This window comes from Uloborus diversus, chromosome 7, assembly GCF_026930045.1.
Source record: "Uloborus diversus isolate 005 chromosome 7, Udiv.v.3.1, whole genome shotgun sequence".
NCBI classification, from domain to species: Eukaryota; Metazoa; Arthropoda; class Arachnida; order Araneae; family Uloboridae; genus Uloborus; species Uloborus diversus.
Genome location: NC_072737.1, coordinates 14,693,286 through 14,710,708, shown reverse-complemented (window position 1 = coordinate 14,710,708; position 17,423 = coordinate 14,693,286). Strand labels below are relative to the sequence as shown.

The window sequence follows — 17,423 nt, the reverse complement described above, 5'->3', positions numbered from 1 at the left end:
CCAGAAAATTCTTGAAACCAGTTACTGTAGCAACTTATCCCAAAACCATTTACGTTATTAATATCTTAACATTGAATATTTCTTGTATAGAAATATTTAAAAGCTAAAATATTTTTTAAAGTGCGATTTAAATTGAGTCAATCTTCATTCAGTTCTATTTGTACATTTGACTGAAAGAAGAAAAAACCATAATCTTGCTAATTTAACTTTCAGGATTTTTATCAAAAAAAGTTTCTTCACTTTAAAATAACGAATTATTTACATACAGACAACAAATATTCAACAGAAAAAGGATCAACCTTTTAATTATGTTCCTCTTTTTTTTCAATTCTTTTACGAATTCCACATATCTCTAAACCATTGTCTTCAGTCAACAATTTTATTGTAAAATTTCTTCAAAAAAGTTAATTTAAACAAACTAAAGCCAGACCAAGCATATGCAAATAAACTGCTCTTTTAAAGTCCGAAATCTCAGCACTTTCCCTCAAAAGTAGTGTTTAGACACCGCGTCTAATTCAAAGTTCCAAAATACTTTACACTATTCTATTATCTCTTGAAATAATTAACAACATGAAGCTAGGAACAATGGTAGTTAATTATTCCATTTTCTCTATCGCATCGTTTCGGCTTTACAATGCAAGAAGTGGTGATTCGAAATATCACAGAATGGCGATTCCTCACTTCTTGTACGAGTGGTAATCATGCTCCTTTTTGTTTTCTATCGTTATTCCTATTGTTACTTTCTTATTATTCAGAGGGTTGAGCGCTGACAACGGTGACAGCTTCTTCAGAACTTCCAGAGGATTGAAACTCAAAGGTACACTGACCCCATGCCCATGTCCAGGAGCTTTTGCCTTGAAACGAATGGTGATTCCTGGTTTTGATGGTGCCTCGTGGTGGTAATGGGAAGAAGAAGAACCATAGCTGACAGACCCCGCCCTTTCCGGTGCCTTAGATCCAGAAGAATAACTCGATGAGGGGCGATAACTCGGTTTATGGCTGTGGTACTCGGATGAACTTGAAGAGGGCGATGAAGAACTGGAATAGTGTGGCTTCACTGAGTCTGGCTTGCTATATGGCCGAGGTTTATCTGCATATCCATAAGAGGATGAACTATAAGTAGATTTAGGATAGTGAGATCCGGAGTTTGAGGACGTGCTGGAATAAGGCAAAGGTGGTGGGTGAGGTGGATAGTGCCCATTGTCATTCCAGTTTTCTTGTTTTTTGCTCTTGTCGTCCCAATCGGTATGTGCTGGCGGTGCTATCTGCTTCCATGGTTCACTGCTGTAACTCCTATGTGGATTGTAAGAAGACGATCCTGGTGATGCTTGGTAAGACGAAGAACCTCCTTGGTAAGACGAAGAACCTGTTGATTGCCTTTGGGAAGTGTAAGGAGCTTCATAAGGATGCGAATGAGTTGGATGATGGTGATGATTTGGTCCAGAGTTTTGTTGACCGTATTGTTGGACAGCTCTATAGCTTTTGGCGTCGTATGATCCTTGAGGTGGTGGATGGGCAGAAGATGATGGATTGTATGATCTGTGGGGATTTTCAGCCGGGTAGTATCCGTTCGAATTGTAAGGAGGATCCGGATAGTTGGAATGCTTGTGGGAGTCATATGAAGATGGTCCCGGATGATTGTAATCCTGTCTGGGAGTTTCGGCATACGTAACAGGTGGCACCGAGTCGGAACCTACCATTGTGGCATTTGTTGTACTTCGTCTCGTGTATCCCGACAATCTCTCCAGCTCTTCTCGAGACAGCCCTAACTTGGAAAGAACAGGGCTGTCGGCATCTACTACAGACACCTGATATCCTCCGATGACCACGGGGTCACCTTCAGAGATGTTTTTCCTTTCTTCTTCATTATGAGGCTTTTCAGTCGGAGGTTTGTAGTGGGTTCCTGGAGTTACAACCTGCTTCTTTGCAGAGGGATGATAGTAGTGGCTGCCGTAACTGCCAGGTGCTTTCGATTTGTAGTAGTAGTAGTCTTTGGGAGGATACCTTTTCTTCGCAGAGGATCCTGATGGCCTATATCCTGGAGAAGGTCCGATTTCAAAGTCGAAAAAGTCACTCAGATCGTCAAAGTCTGGATAATCGCTCCGAGATTCAAGTGTAGTATCGTCTCTTTGTATTCCATCATTCTGCAAAAATAAAAGGTCGAAAATATGAGATCAGTGCTATGTACGACGATATTACTAGTAGGGGAATGTGGGGCAAAGTGAAATGGTTAAGATGACTGAGTTTTTTCAAAAGGAGCAAATCGGAAATTTGTTTTGAAAATTCCAGTACATAAAGAAAGAAGATTTTATTTTGCAATAAATCTTGCGTTTAAACAGTATTTTTTATTTTTGGCAGAAAATTTGAGTCTTCAAAAAAAGGTGGAAAATTTTCCCCCTTTTTTCCATGGGGCAAAGTGAAAAATAAAATTGTTCTCTAATGGAATATTTTCTATTTGATTACAAAACATATTTTTGATCAAAAGAATCAGTAAATAAAAGGTTGAATGAATAAATGAGAAGATAATGAAACAAAAAACGAGTAATTAAATGAATAAATCAATTAATGTATGAAGAAAAATAAATGAGCGAGTAAAAGAATGAAAGAATAAGAAATTAAGAAAATAAGTGAATGAATGACTGAATGTAAGTGAATTACTAAGTGAATGAATGTAAATGAATTAATAAATGAAAACGTAAGTGATTTATATAAAATGATTGAGTAAATGAAACACACTAGCCGCCGTGTGTACTTGTCTAATTGTACAATTTATTTGAAGTACAAATAAGCTCAATATTAACTAAATTTTTGCTGAATTGAATATTAGGAGGTCTCAATTAATATTTAAAATGTTAATAACAAGTACTTTATCATTTTATGGTAACAAAAATAATTTTTGACTTACAACAAAACATTGAAATATGAGTATCAATTTTTTAAAGTTGCCTGTATTACCAAATGCTTTAATCGGCGGTATTTTTTTCCTGACTGGAATCGACTACATATGGTACTACATAGCTAAAATAATTCCAGATAGGTGGAGCTAAATGCAGAGTACATATTTCCCCATTTTACTTTGCCCCATGTTTCCCTACTTGACAATTTAAAACATGAATATCAAAAACGCTTGACGACTCATGTTTCTAGCTTAAAAGAAGCACTTTTGGAAACACAAAGTTAATGCGTATGGATATGAATTGGATTTATGTCCTAAAACATTTTACATTGGTAAAGAGATTATTCGTTCTCGTGAAGCACGTGTCTGTCAATTCTTTGAAAGAAGAAGTTGAAATTAGTGGTAAAATGAAATGAAGTATTGCATAATGAAAATACCTAACTTTTGAGAAAAATCTTATAAATGAAAAAATAACCAACAATAAGCGAAAAAGATGCGCTTTTCACAAGTAATCTCCTTCAATACTCCCTCAATCTCAAAAAAAAAAAAAAAAAAACTACTTGCAGGATATCCCACTAACATGGACATTTTGCGAAAATAATCAAAACTGGTTCAATCACCGTAAAAACGAGTAAATTCGGCATTTAAAAATTAAAAGCTTTCACGAAGCAAATACTTTTCCCCTATATAGTGCGAAAGAAATAGAAGAAAAGAATATTCATTCAAAGCATTAATAGTTCAAAGAAAAGGGGAAAAGAAATCAAAAAGTACTTTGATACTGTCTATCGTTATTGTTAATCGCTAAGGAAAGTGGCTTTGAAGATGTAAAAAAAAGATACATTTTCAAATTATTTAGACCAAAAGAAGTTATCCCTGATGTGTGATTTTTCGAACATATAAAGACGAATAAATTGCAGAGGACGTTTTCGCTGCTCACGCCTAAAGTGCGTTCAACCGTAACCATTACGTCCATCACGAGTCGCTCACTGGAAATCAGTTTCCCGTTTATCTTCCCTCAGTTTATTATGAATATGATGGACACGATCTTTGAAAGAAGCAACCTGTTGCACTGACTTGATTCTTTCTTCGTCCCACCTCTCTTATTGTGTAACTATTCATTCGTGTCATTTATTCATTCAGAATAACACTTAAGTGTTGTTCTGTGGATTGAAACTTGAATGATGTTTGTAATAACACTTAATATACTAGAATTAAAATCCGAAGTTAATTTCGAGGTACAGTTTACATTTTAATTAAAGGGTATACATTAGTAGCGGGATGTTTGGGGCAAAGTGACATGGTTAAGACAACTAGCTTTTACATTTTTTAATAAACAAAATTGGAACATTGTTTTGAAATTTGCGGAACATAAAGAGAGAACAATATAATTGCTAATTATACTTGTTGTTAAATTGTTATGTTTCATTTTGACAGTCAATTGTCATTTTCAAATCAGAGTGGAAAATTAACCCTTTGCCTCATATATGAAGCAAAGGGATTAATTAACCCCTTCAGACCTGGTGTCCGGTATACCGGACGTACACTTTAAACAGCTGCTAATCATTTAATAATTGATTTAATTAGATGAATTTTTTTTTAGTTGACTCTTCACATTCTGCTTATTATAATCAGTGAAATAATTTTTCGTTTTGGGATTGACAACACTGACATATAAGGATTGAGAGATAGAGAGTGGCTCACTTTTCCAACCATGGATTTTCATCTGAAAAGCGAGGTTTTTTTTTCCTGTGATTTTTTTAAAAATATATAATCTTTAATTAATCGTTTCAAACGCCTATATTATGTTTTAAAATTGTTTGTAAAACATTTTATAATGAAGTTTGATCGGTATTTTATCGTTTTTATATATGAAATATTGATTTCGGAAATATAAGCCCGGAATATTGAACGTGCCCCAACTCTTTTAATTTTTCTCCAACAAACTCAAAATTTTGTCTATAAGATACCTTTACCATAGTACACTATGTACCAAATATCAATATTTTTGGTCCAATATTTCACAATTCCTACTGAAGGGGTTAAAGAATTAAAATATTTTTCTAAGGAAATACTTTTTGTTTAATGTTTAAAAATATTTTTCTTCAAATGAATAAGTAAACTAATGAATGGATGAATGAATACGTAAATGGATAAATGAATACAAGTATTTAAGTAACTAATGACTGAATACGTAAGAGGCTTTTTAAGTAAACTATTAAATAAATGGTATAAAATGCTTCACTTAGCTCCGTAACACTAAACACATTTCTGTAACCATTAAAAATCAAATTATGCTTAACATTAATTAATTACTGTAGTAAATATCAGTAGGACTTCAAAGATATTTGAAATGTTAATTATAGGAACTCTATCCTTTTATAATAAGAATATTTTTTGATACAACACAAAATATTATCATATGAACTTTAAAAACGGAGTATATTATCCTATAATTTGATCATTATCTATACATATAATAAAATAAGATGTTTGTGTGTGTGTGGCGCGCTTCCCGAGAAAACGGTAAGGCCTAGAAAGATGAAATTTGGTATACAGGTGCAGTTTTTACCGAAAATGTGCACCTCGGGCTTTGATTTTTGATATTTTAATTAGAAATGAAGTTATTTAATGTTTTATGTGTTTTTTTGCTCTTTTTAGTACATTTTACCTCACAGACCCCGAAACAATCGCACCACACAAATATTTTTTGTAGTATAGTGTAGGAAATTTAATTTTAAATATGATGAATGAAAAAAATTTGAACATAGAGCAATTTTTGTATTTTTTATGAATTTTTGAAAAAAACTTTAATTTGCCTTTTTTCCTGGGTTTTATTTTTTTCTAATATCATCCTGCGAGAAGTATCAAAGCCTCATTTCTAAAATTTAAGTTGGTGATAGTAAAAACATTTCGCCCGCTTCAAAAGAAAAAAGTTCTGAAAAATATGCAATAGTTTTTTTTTTTACAATTTTTTTAATGCTGAGCACATCATGTCTTTCCACGCATCGGTCGAAAAAAGCGTTCTTCATCTTTTATGCCTCTGACGTCACTACTTGGTTTTCGATTCGATATTTACGATGAAATCTTAATCGCAAACAATGTTAATCTTTTTTTTTTTTTTACTATATAGCTTACTTCTACATTCTATGACGTGACGACCACGTGTTTTTCCGGCAGCGCTTGCTTTTTTTCTTTCCTTTTTTTTTTTTTTTTTGTTTTATTTAGGGATTGCATTTATTTCTTTTTCCAGTCTCCCCCCCCCCCCACTGGACGTTTTGCTGTATCTATATTACGTTACATTTCATATTTGTGCGGATTTAATTCAATAAAAACAGCGAGATTTTTTTTTCTTTGTCAAACGCACTACGGGCAAATTGCACACTACGGGGAATTTTGAAGATAACTTTTTTTTTTTTTGTTCTACTTAAATAAAAAAGCGGTTTCTTGAGTGATCTTTGTTTTTGTTTGGAAATGGGAGGGGAGGTTAAAATAAGTAGAGATGGATAAGAAAATTTAGAGATAGATCGTAAAGGTAGATAGCCGCCGAAGGCGGCAATCTTGGCGTAAAAATGTGAATGGCACAAAAAAAAAGATAAAGATGGATTAATACTGCTGCCAAATTTATTTAAACAGCCGCCGAAGGCGGCAAACTTGAAGTAAAAAGGTAAATGACAAGTTAGCCAAACAGCCGCCGCAGGTGGCTGCTTGCATAGAAAGGCGAATGGTGTAAGAAGGCGAACCAGCTGGTCGCCGCAGGCGGCTAGTAATTAATATCTTACTGACTGGAATCAGCTTCGTGCTGAATATTATAGTTAAATATTGCCAGACAAGTGACTATGAAAATTGAATGAAACATTTCACCTATTAACTTTGCCTCGCTAATTCACTTTGCTTTGTATTTCGCTATTTCTAATAAAATAGAGAAACAGTAAACAAAAAAAAAAAAAAAACTCATTGTTATGGAGGAAAATTAGTATTTTTATCATTATACGAACAGCTTATTATAGAACTTCAAAGCATTAATGAATAAAACACAATTTTAAGACTACATGGTCTTACGAATTAGAAACGCATAATAAAGAAAATAATTAAGCTTGAACCTGAAATTTTAAAAGTCCCTTATGCTTGAAGGACTTGTATGTGTGTGTGCGTTTTCTGATAAATTAAAGATTGCATATTGCTGTGTTAATCCTTCTATTTATCTTTAGCAATTAATTTTTATTTGTTGCTTGTCCAGTGCTTGCCATAAATGTTGATGGTATTTATTTTTTTAAATTTTGGAGGGTTCAATCTTACATTTAAAACTTTACTCTAAAATATTTAGAAATTAAGCTCTACAATCCAAAAATAATAGTAACAGTTTGAAAGTTTAAATAAAGCAAAAAAATTGTGCAATAAATTAAAATTTGATTATAACTATTATGCGTAGTAACAATTTGTAGTATCAGCTTTATTATTTTTTTCTCCGACTGCTCTCTCCGTCATTTTACAATGCTTACCGTAAATATTTTTTAAAGATTATACTAAAATCACGTGCCACCTACTACGAATGGAAACAATTTTAGAACTTCTGTTCTACAAGCAAAACGTCTTGCATGCGTTACCGCTGTTGCTGATAGGGAAGGAGACAGACGTCCATTCAACAAACGAAATTATTCCGTTATAGACATGTATGATAACTTTGAACAATGTTTGATCAATTTGTTTAATATCCTCCTTTTTGGTATATTTGACTTCTTGTAATCTGTCCGGCAAGGTTATACAGTCGAATTTGCTTATAACGAGCAGGCGTAGCAGTATATCCTCGTCATAAACAAGTGTTCGTTAGAAACAGGTTCATGAGAAAATCCTTAAAGTAGGTACGTGAGTATTTGCTTGATTAGATTTTTATTTCTGCTCAGGTACCAAAGAAATTTATTTTGAGCTATCTTAGTCTCTTTCTTCTGTTATTGTCTTTTGAGAAAAACTTATCGCCCGATTAATATCATAATTTGCACCACTGGCTTCAAAGGAGGGTTTCACATCAGATGTCAAAATGTTCACATCTAAAGCCATTGACTGGGTTTGCTAGTCCATGCTGCTGGTGGTTCAGCTTGAAATTCTTCACGTTTGTCTTTGTCACTTTCGTTTTTCCTTTTTTCATTTGCTTTAACTTGAATTTGAGCTAAAATACCCTCAAAAGTGTGTCTCGTATGTGATAAAATTGGCGTTAAAAATATGTAATTTTCAAATGCTTCTCTGCTAAAATAAAAAAAAAAATGTGCCGTCATAAAATTTTCTCAATTTATGACTCGTAACTAACTTACGGTTGACTTTGGAATGTTAATGGAATGTTTGTCCAGAAAGGATAAGCTAAGCTAAGCTGGAAGTCAACGGAAATTTTTTGAGTCAAAGTGTTGTTCTCTTTAAGCGGGTTTAGCTTGCCAAACGCAACTTATGCACCGTAACGATGTACCAACCAAGTATTTCTGATTTCTTGTCTTAAAAATTAATTTTACATCCTATTTTTGACATTGTTCTAAGGGACCCATTTATCCAAGGTATCCTGTTACCCAGTCGGCGAGAAATAGGGAGCCTATAGTAAGGAACAAAATTTTTAAATTAATACCAGGAGCAATCAAAGGAAGAATTATTTCAAATATTTACTGAAACCAACAATTGATAAATCAAAAAAATTACGGAAAACATTTGCGTTTTATCCGTAAAGTATTTGAATGCAATGTGTAATAATATATTTACATGATATTCTAGATCATCTTGTATGTTATAATCTCATACAATAATCATAGTTGAATAATATTGTCGACTGTTTAAGGGAGGAGGGATCATTACCCCTATGACCCTCTCCTTGTATCTACCCCAGCATTTATTATAGGGACAAAATTTAGTATAGTTAGTGCCATCAGACATAGGCGAAGCATTTAAGCGACTTGGTTACAGATTTATTGATGATATCTTCTTCTTTACTAATAATAAAGCTGAAAGTCTCTCTGTCCGGAGGATGTCTGGATCTCTGTGACGCGCATAGCGCCTAGACCGTTCAGCCGATTTTTATGAAGTTTGGCACAAAGTTAGAATGTAGCATGGGGGTGTGCACCTCGAAGCGATTTTTCGAAAATTCGATGTGGTTCTTTTTCTATTACAATTTTAAGAAAAAAATATCATAAGATGGACGAGTAAATTACGAAATTGAACCGTAACATGGGCACAAGCCAATTGGCGAGATTAGAAATTATCATAACGTGGAACCGTAAGATGTGTACAAGCCAACTGGCGAGAAAATTCACCATACATTATTTGTAAATATACAGGCGAACCAAAAGACCTTATGATTTTTCTATTACGGGCAAAGCCGTGCGAGCATCACTAGTTACTACTAATAAAGCTGAAAGTCTCTCTGTCCGGAGGATGTCTGTGACGCGCATAGCGAATAAACCGTTCGGCGGATTTTCATGAAATTTGGCACAAAGTTAGTTTGTAGCATGGGGGTGTGTAACTCGAAGCGATTTTTCGAAAATTCGATGTGGTTCTTTTTCTATTCCAATTTTAAGAAAAAAAACTATCATAAATTACGAAATTATCGTAACGTGGAACCGTAACATGGGCACATGCCAATTGGCGAGATACGAAATTATCACAACGTGGAACTGTAACGTGGGTACAAGCCAATTGGCGAGAAAATTCACCATACATTATTTGTAAATATACAGGCGAACCAAAAGACCTTTTAATTTTTCTATTACGGGCAAAGCCGTGCGGGTGCCACTAGTAGATGAATAAAATCGCTCTTCATTAACAATCTTCTGCACTTCTTCAGGCCAATTTTATTTACAAACAGCGAGGATACAGATGTCTAAAACCCTTTTGACTTCTCCATCAAAAGACATTTGATTCAATTGGCACGTTCTCCTGAAGTGTGTGCTAATTCTGTCTGCCAACAATACCAACAAACTACTTCATTATATATCCTGTTAACGAAAGTAACAAACCACTTGACGGATCGGATTTGTTTTTACAAATTCTGTTTTCCCCCGGAGGAAATCTTTCCTCTTGAGGAAGATACTCATACACAACCTCCTGCCCTCTCAGTTTTCAAAACGGAATGAAAAAAACATATTTTGGCGTGATTTCGGATGGAAATACCCCCGAAGCGGAAACCGAGACCTACTTAAATCGCCAACTTGTCGGAAGGTTATTCACCGATGTGGAATGGAAAAAAAGAGGGTTTGCGTAGTTATCGATTTTTTTTTCTTACCGCGATTAAAACCAGTCTCGGGGGAGAAAGGTGTCTGTTGAATTACGTTTGTGTAGAAACAGTTATTTTAGGAACTTTAGGAGCTCTGGTTCTGATGGCTCGTTTATTGTGGAGGTCTTGAAGGAAGGAGAAAATGGAACACTTTTTGTCCCCCGTATTGATTTTGTTCTTTGAAGTGGTAATTAAAACCTAGTTTGTTTGAAGCGTTGGACAGCAGAATCGATGACTTGCACACTAAACCCACTAATTCCTCTAATTTTCTAAGTAATTGCTTTTCTTCAACTTTGTTATTACGCCAAAACTGCATCAGTAAAAAATAAATAAATAAATAAATAAATAAACGAGTAGGGTAACGCACCAATAACAGACGGGTCCATTAACAGACAGTCGTGAGTTTGAATTTTAATAATAATAATTTTAGGCGGGTAAAACTGATGTGGCTGTGGCCTATGAATACGGTGCAACCATCTAGTGTTATCAGAATGAATTTTATGAGCCAGTTGGTATTTACAAAGCAATGGTGGAAGGTTATGAATAGCCACCACGAGGTCTGCCGGTGTTTCATGTTCATTTACATTTAATAAGGCTTTAGTTCTAAAAATAAATAACGGTTTGCGCATTTTGAAGAGAAAAAGTAAATTTTGTCCATTACTCATCATTTTCTTATCCTATCTGTTACTGGGTATCATCAGATTTTTCGGTGTCGGTTACTGGGGTTGGACCTTTTCTCGAAATTGAGCAAATAAAAATAGAATTAACTCATTCAGCGTATCCAGCAGCAGCCAAGCGTTAGATGAGATGCATTTGCATGAGAGAAAATTTAGTTTAAAAAGTCTAAATACATAAAAAGACTCAGAAAATTGAGTTAACCTGAGAGCGATGTCTTAAGCATGTCTGATACTGGTGCCGTTACCCTAACGCCAAATTTCACCAACAAATAGAGAAACTCTTTATAATAAAACCTGTTAACTACTCAATGTGTTTTAATCAAACGCGTTTTTATTGGCTCCCGAAAAATAACTTATCATTGAGTTAGGTTTGAAAATCTAAACCGATGATACGTATTCCTGTAACTGCAAATTAACTTGCTGTTTACTCAAATTCTGACAAAGAAAAAAAGCTGGATGACTCATAATGCCAATGGGGTTGTTTCCTTCAGACAAAAGAAGTACTTTTTCGTCACTGAAATTGATAGAAAAAGCAAAAAAAAAGAAGAAAAAAAATGGACCCAGAAACTACTTTCATTTTCTAAACAGTTATTTTTTTAAAATGTCAGATTTTTGAAACAAGGCGTGGTCTTGATGACGTCACAAAAGATGCACTTTGCCGCATCTTTCTACCGCGAGTCCACGTTATGATAATCAAGAAGCGAATTAAAATTTCGCTCTACGCTTGCTATCAACCCTATCGTTGCAATACACGTGAGTAAAGATACGAATTAAATATTTTGCTCTGTGAATGGCAACACTGAATGGCATTTCATCATTTGTGATGTCATCGGACAGAAGCATAAACATTGAAAGCGCGCCGACTTAAGTATTTTTTTAAAATATTAAGCTTAAACAAATTATTTAAAAAATGATCAGATCCTATGTTTTTAAGCATGCTCTTTCAGAAAAAAATACTTCTAAAATTTTGGAAACGACCCCATTGTTTTTAGATATTTGCAAATGAAATACGTCAAATGAACAGAAAATAAAATAACACTTATAGTGAAAAGTTAAAAAAAAATGTATCGTTGAGAAGTCACCAAATTTTGCAACAGTATATAAAGTTTGTTTTATTATTGTTTTATCGTTACATTCATAAAACAAATACGAATGGTTAAAAATACAGTAAACCCGCAATTATCCGCGGAAGAGGGTGGCACGGTAACCGCTGTTAAGTGAATTTCGTGAATAATCCGCAAAAAGGATGGGTTAGGAAACAAGTGTATGCAATAGCTTGAAAAATAAATAACAATGGCATACGTTTTAACTAAAACAATAATTGAGTATATAAAAAAAATTAGTTAAAAGCTAAAAAAATGATAGCTCATTGTTATAAACGGTATTTTACACACATATGGTATACACATATGGTATTTTACACACATTTGCGAGCAAATCGTGCACACAGAGTAAGTAAATACGATCAAGTTAGGCAACACCAAAAATGTACAAATTTGTTTTCCAACCAAGCTATCAGATAGCTCAAAATACTTAAAATACACCGCCAGCTCAGTTATTCCATCCGAGGACTGCAGTTTCGTACTTTTTAGCACTCATCAGCCCGGAATAGGAATCACATGAGCTGGAGGCGAAAAATCTCTTAAGGGAGCCAAGAGAGCCAAACAAACTGGTAGCTAATGCAGAATTAGCAAACCAGATGAGCGACCGCAACAATGGTGCGGTTCAACTCAAAGATTGATGGCAAAGCTAAGGTATTTTGTAATAAGTTACCGCCTTAAAGCCATAGGGCTAAGGCAGAAATAAGATTTCTGCCTTAGCCCTGGCTTTAGGGCGGTAACTTACTACAAAATATCAGCTAACTCGTTTACGCGCGTAAGTAGTGTAGATCTAAGACAGTAAATTGTGTAGCAATGTGGATCTAAAACTTGGGTTTCAACTAATCACGTTTCGGTGAACTTGGAGGGTTTGGTGTTATTGGAAGGGAGAGGGAGAAACGAAATTGAAACATCAAAAGAGAAATTTTACACTAACTACGTAAAATAGGTGCATTTATCTTCATTCAGTAAGTCATCGCCGATTTTTTTAAATTTATTTTTTAAGTTTTTGAAAGTGTGATTGCCCGCGGAAAACAGGGAGTTTTCTGCACACAGAAAAGAAAAATTTCTCAGACTGCTATACATTTTTCAAACCCATCAAATAAAAATTTTCTTCCATTCAGCTCTTCCTTTCTTGCGGTTCACGTTTATTGACATTTTCTTTTTGTTTAAGCTTTGGCTTAATCTTTGTCCAATTGAATTCTTTCTTTCGGCTTTCTGTACCTTCTTCTTGGCATTCCTATTGGTTCCTTATCGGTCTATAATTTTCTCATTGGGTTTCTGGCTAATCCGCTATTTTGGTCTTTTAAGCTGTATGCTTATCTGCTCTTGGCTTTTGTCGGATGTCTTTTCATCCATACGCTCATTACTTTTTGCATTGAAAAAGGCGTTCCCTGTAACGCCGAAACACGTGTTTGCAGTAATCTGCGAATTTGTGCTTTTCTGACGTTGTTATTTCTTACTTTACTGTTCTGCACAAAGGTAGTTATTCATCAACATTAACATTGCAATGAGAAATAATATTAACATGTATAAATGTTGAAAGGTCACATTTGTTTTCAAGTTATTTAGGAGAATATGGGTTCCGAGTTCAGATACTCACAGTTTATCATTTGTCAGTTAAATAAGGTAATTTTATTCACTATTTTACGATACAAAATAAACAATGTAATAGAGGCTCAAATAATTGCATGAATATTCATGTTTAGAGTTTACTAGTAAGTCCCCACCTTTTTCCGTTTTTGTCGGATTATTCACGTATATCAGTTAATATCTTTTTGCAATTAAAAAAGGATGTTCTTGTAACTCCTTATCCCCTCTCTCAAAACACACTGCATTTTTTGTTTTCCAATATTTTTCATTTATACAAAGTGACGACCAACAATTTGTTCTGGACTCACCTACGCTGGTCCCAGTCAATTTATTATTCGCTAGTGGAAATTATAAGAAACCCTCTGAAAACTACCTACCTGTTGATCGTAAGAGCTTTATCCGAAAAGTCATTAAAGGTGCCTACATCCCTACTGGTCGTAATTTGTTTTCATTTCCAGATATGCCATAGCTTTAAATAGCTCAAAACGAGGACTTATTGTCTGACCTTTAGTGCAGAAACTTAGCCCATTAACATCCCTTCATTTTGATAAATTTAAACAGCTGAATCATATCATATTTGATGAAGGCAATGCATATTAAGTTTTTAAAGTTTCATACCATGATCTCAATTGGAAATATTTTATAATAGCCTAGTTAAACTTCTTTTAACTCCGGCAATATATATATATAATATATATATACATTGTAACGGATCCGGCGCGACTTCCAACTTTCTTGAAAGGACGACACAGTTCTTGATTAAAAACACAGAGAATTTATTTACACTATGTACAGGAAAGATCGTCAACAAATGCTAAATTAATCATCATCAATTAAGCAAGTATCACATCACACCGTAAACTCAACGGTTACACACGTATTTACTTCCAAATACGAAAAACAACACAGCGAAATGCCTCGCAATAAACAGAGCTAATACACTCTCAGCACAAATTCTCAATCGAAACTCCCCTTTTTATCACGCGGGACGCCTTTATAAACATCGAAAGAAATCAAATATTCCAAACACTTCTGGAAAATAGTAGACCGTTATCAAATTTTATCAATGAACAAAAAAGAAATAGGGGGTTTGTATACTTTAGCCATATGTATAGGGGTTGTATATTCATTACGGGAAACTATTTACAGGTTACGTTACTACAATGATTACTATTTACAGGATTTGTAACTATATATATATATATATATATGAGAAACAAAACTCAACGAAAACCTGTTTTATTAATTTATACTACCTAACGCGAAAAAAGGTTTTTATTTCTAATTTACATTCATCTTTCTTTTTAGAATCTATAATATGATAAGAGGCAGGGGTGCCCACCTAGCTAGTCATGGCGCAGATTGCGACATTGAAATTTTCGGAAGGGGGGGGGGTGTTTTGAGGGGTATTTTTCTAACTTCAGGGAGGGAATCTTGCTTTTGGGGGGTGTTCACGATATTTAGGGGGAACGCCCTTGCTCTTAGGAGTGTAAGCACCCCTGCAAGAAGCACCTTCCTTCTGGAATGAATTTGCAAACAATTATTACAGATAAGAACTTTTCCTTTCTTCATTTTAATCTCCCGGTGTGACACTTCTGGGTGAAAGCAAAATTTATTTCTCTCGTCGAACTACAAATCCCTTACGTCACCCCTTTTTGGCAGACGACCGCCGCCCATTTGATAAATTGCTCGAGTTCCACCCACTTTCTCTTTTGCTGTTTCTCCAGCAGTGAAACTGAACCGGCGTGGTCTTGAAAACAAAAGATGGAACTGGGTCTGAAATCGAAACACACTTCACTCGGAATCCGGTGGCAATAACCTTGCCTCGTTGTCTCAACTGGCCCCTTGACCCGCTTCCTAGCATACAAATGGCGCGATATGGAGGATAGGGAAGAACCGAGGAAAGCTTCAGGGGATCGAAACCGATGATGTCATAAAGAGTGTGGTATCAAAGAAGTGATGCTGATGACTTAAGGGCTCCTCCACATTATCAGAATTTCAATGACTTAAGTAAGTGTTCTTCATCAAAAAGATCGCATAAGCCCTTTGCTTCCTTTTAAAACCAATAATTATCGTAGGCAGATAAATAACATTATCTGCAGAAATGAGTTTTTAAGATGTTTGAGGAAACACGTTTTGGATTCAATACTAACAGTTGAGAAATGTTGGTATTAGACGATTTTTTCGCACTTTGTTTTCAAATAAACAAGGGAATCAAATAAGCAAGTCTGTACTATGATAACCCGTTGTATATCGTTGTTTTTATCCCTTGGCAGTCTTATTGATATCGCCTCTCATCTTATTGATTTATATCCAGAGAATACCATGCATTGGCCATGCAGCTTTCTAGATCTTGTAAAGGAGATGAAAGAGGAGAGTGCTGTCGGATGCATTTTTCCACCATATCCCACACATTTTTTTATGGGGTAAGGATCCGTCCTATGCGGTGGCAAGGGGAGGTTTTGGAAGTCTGACTGATGCTCAATCTGAACCAATTTTCAACATTTCTAGCACGATGTATAGTTGCATCATCGTCCATGAAGTATCGTCGACATCATAATAAAAATGCATCATTGCAGGGTGCACTTGATCTGTCAGTATATCTAGGTATTACATGGCTGTTTGTTTACCTTCGACAAAAACCAGGGCACTACTTCCATGCCAGCGGAACATGCTCCATATCATGATACTCCCCCCAAACCATTGCATAGTGCACACATTTCAAATGCAAATTTCAAAGGTTTCTAATTCATTGGGCCAGTGACTGGATTAAATTTAAAATAGCATTCGTATTCAAAAGGGGGGATGATATAGCAAAAGGATAAACCAATTATAGCAACGTTGATTTTAGTTTATGTCCGGCAGTCATTTTGTCTCAGCATTTGACCTCAAGCAAAATGTTTTAACGAGAGAAAGCTGCGTTATCTCAATTATCAAATCTATCATCTCTACTTTCACTTAACAAATATTCTAGTTAAGTTGAGTACTAAATTCACTTTCATGTTGGTCATATCAAAGAATCATTGCAGAAGAAAACCTACCAAAGATGTTGAATCAGAAGTCAGTTATTACTCTTAACTATTCAAGGAAATAATAAAAACCAAATGGGATTTTGAAAGGTAAAATGTCTCAACATACGTAAGTTCAAATGACAATTGATGAACAAAAAATTTGGGGAGAACAATAGAATAGATTTGAAAACTGCATCTGGAAATGGCTCTAAAATGTTAAAAAAAAATCTTTCATTCTTTGAGCACCATCGATGCAACTTTTAAACATATCGTTTTTCACCGAGTTCAAAAAATTTGGTAAAATGATGTGTTACCATATTTTTTTTTTTCTATTTTTCGGAAAACCTTCTCAAAATTAAGAACGAAACACTTCTACCTTAACACAAAAAAAAAGGTGAAATATTATTACGAATAATTACTTTCATTACTTCGACATCTTGTATTTATAATTTCTGCAAAAAGATAAGCTTTTACTTTTTATGATTAAAGTAAGTTGTTAAAAGTTGTTAATAAGTTATTAGAAAAAAACTTGCCCCGAAAAACTAGCGCTTTTAACCCCTGCTTAGATTTTGCCAATAGGCGCTAATTTGTATGAGCTTATCGACTACAGTAAAACCTGTGAAGTAGACCACCCTTGTAAGTTGACCACCTGTCTAAGTTGACCACTAAAGTAGTGCATTGCAAGTGGTCAACTTACACAGGTTTCACTGTCTCTCGTGTCATATGGGCATATTATCAATATACGTCTCAAACGAACTGATAAACCTAAGCGCAGTAAGGGAATTTAAACCATCTGTTTGACCAAAGCTTTTGTCTTTGTTTATCTCAAGAGACAATGGGATCATTAACACTCGATTCACCAGGCGTTGATATTAACAATCGTAAAGAGTTTTTCAGCCTTTA

The 17,423-nt window shown here is 34.7% G+C and overlaps 1 protein-coding gene across 1 annotated transcript in view; it reads right to left on the bottom strand.

Annotated features, from left to right (window-relative positions):
- Nucleotides 1-677: 677 nt before the first annotated feature.
- LOC129226276 (adhesive plaque matrix protein-like) overlaps nucleotides 678-17,423 on the bottom strand; it is an 89,996-nt gene continuing 73,250 nt past the window's right edge. The window contains exon 2 of the mRNA XM_054860876.1: nucleotides 678-2,144. Within this exon, the coding sequence (XP_054716851.1) occupies nucleotides 678-2,144 (1,467 nt within the window). The remainder of the gene's footprint in view (nucleotides 2,145-17,423) is intronic.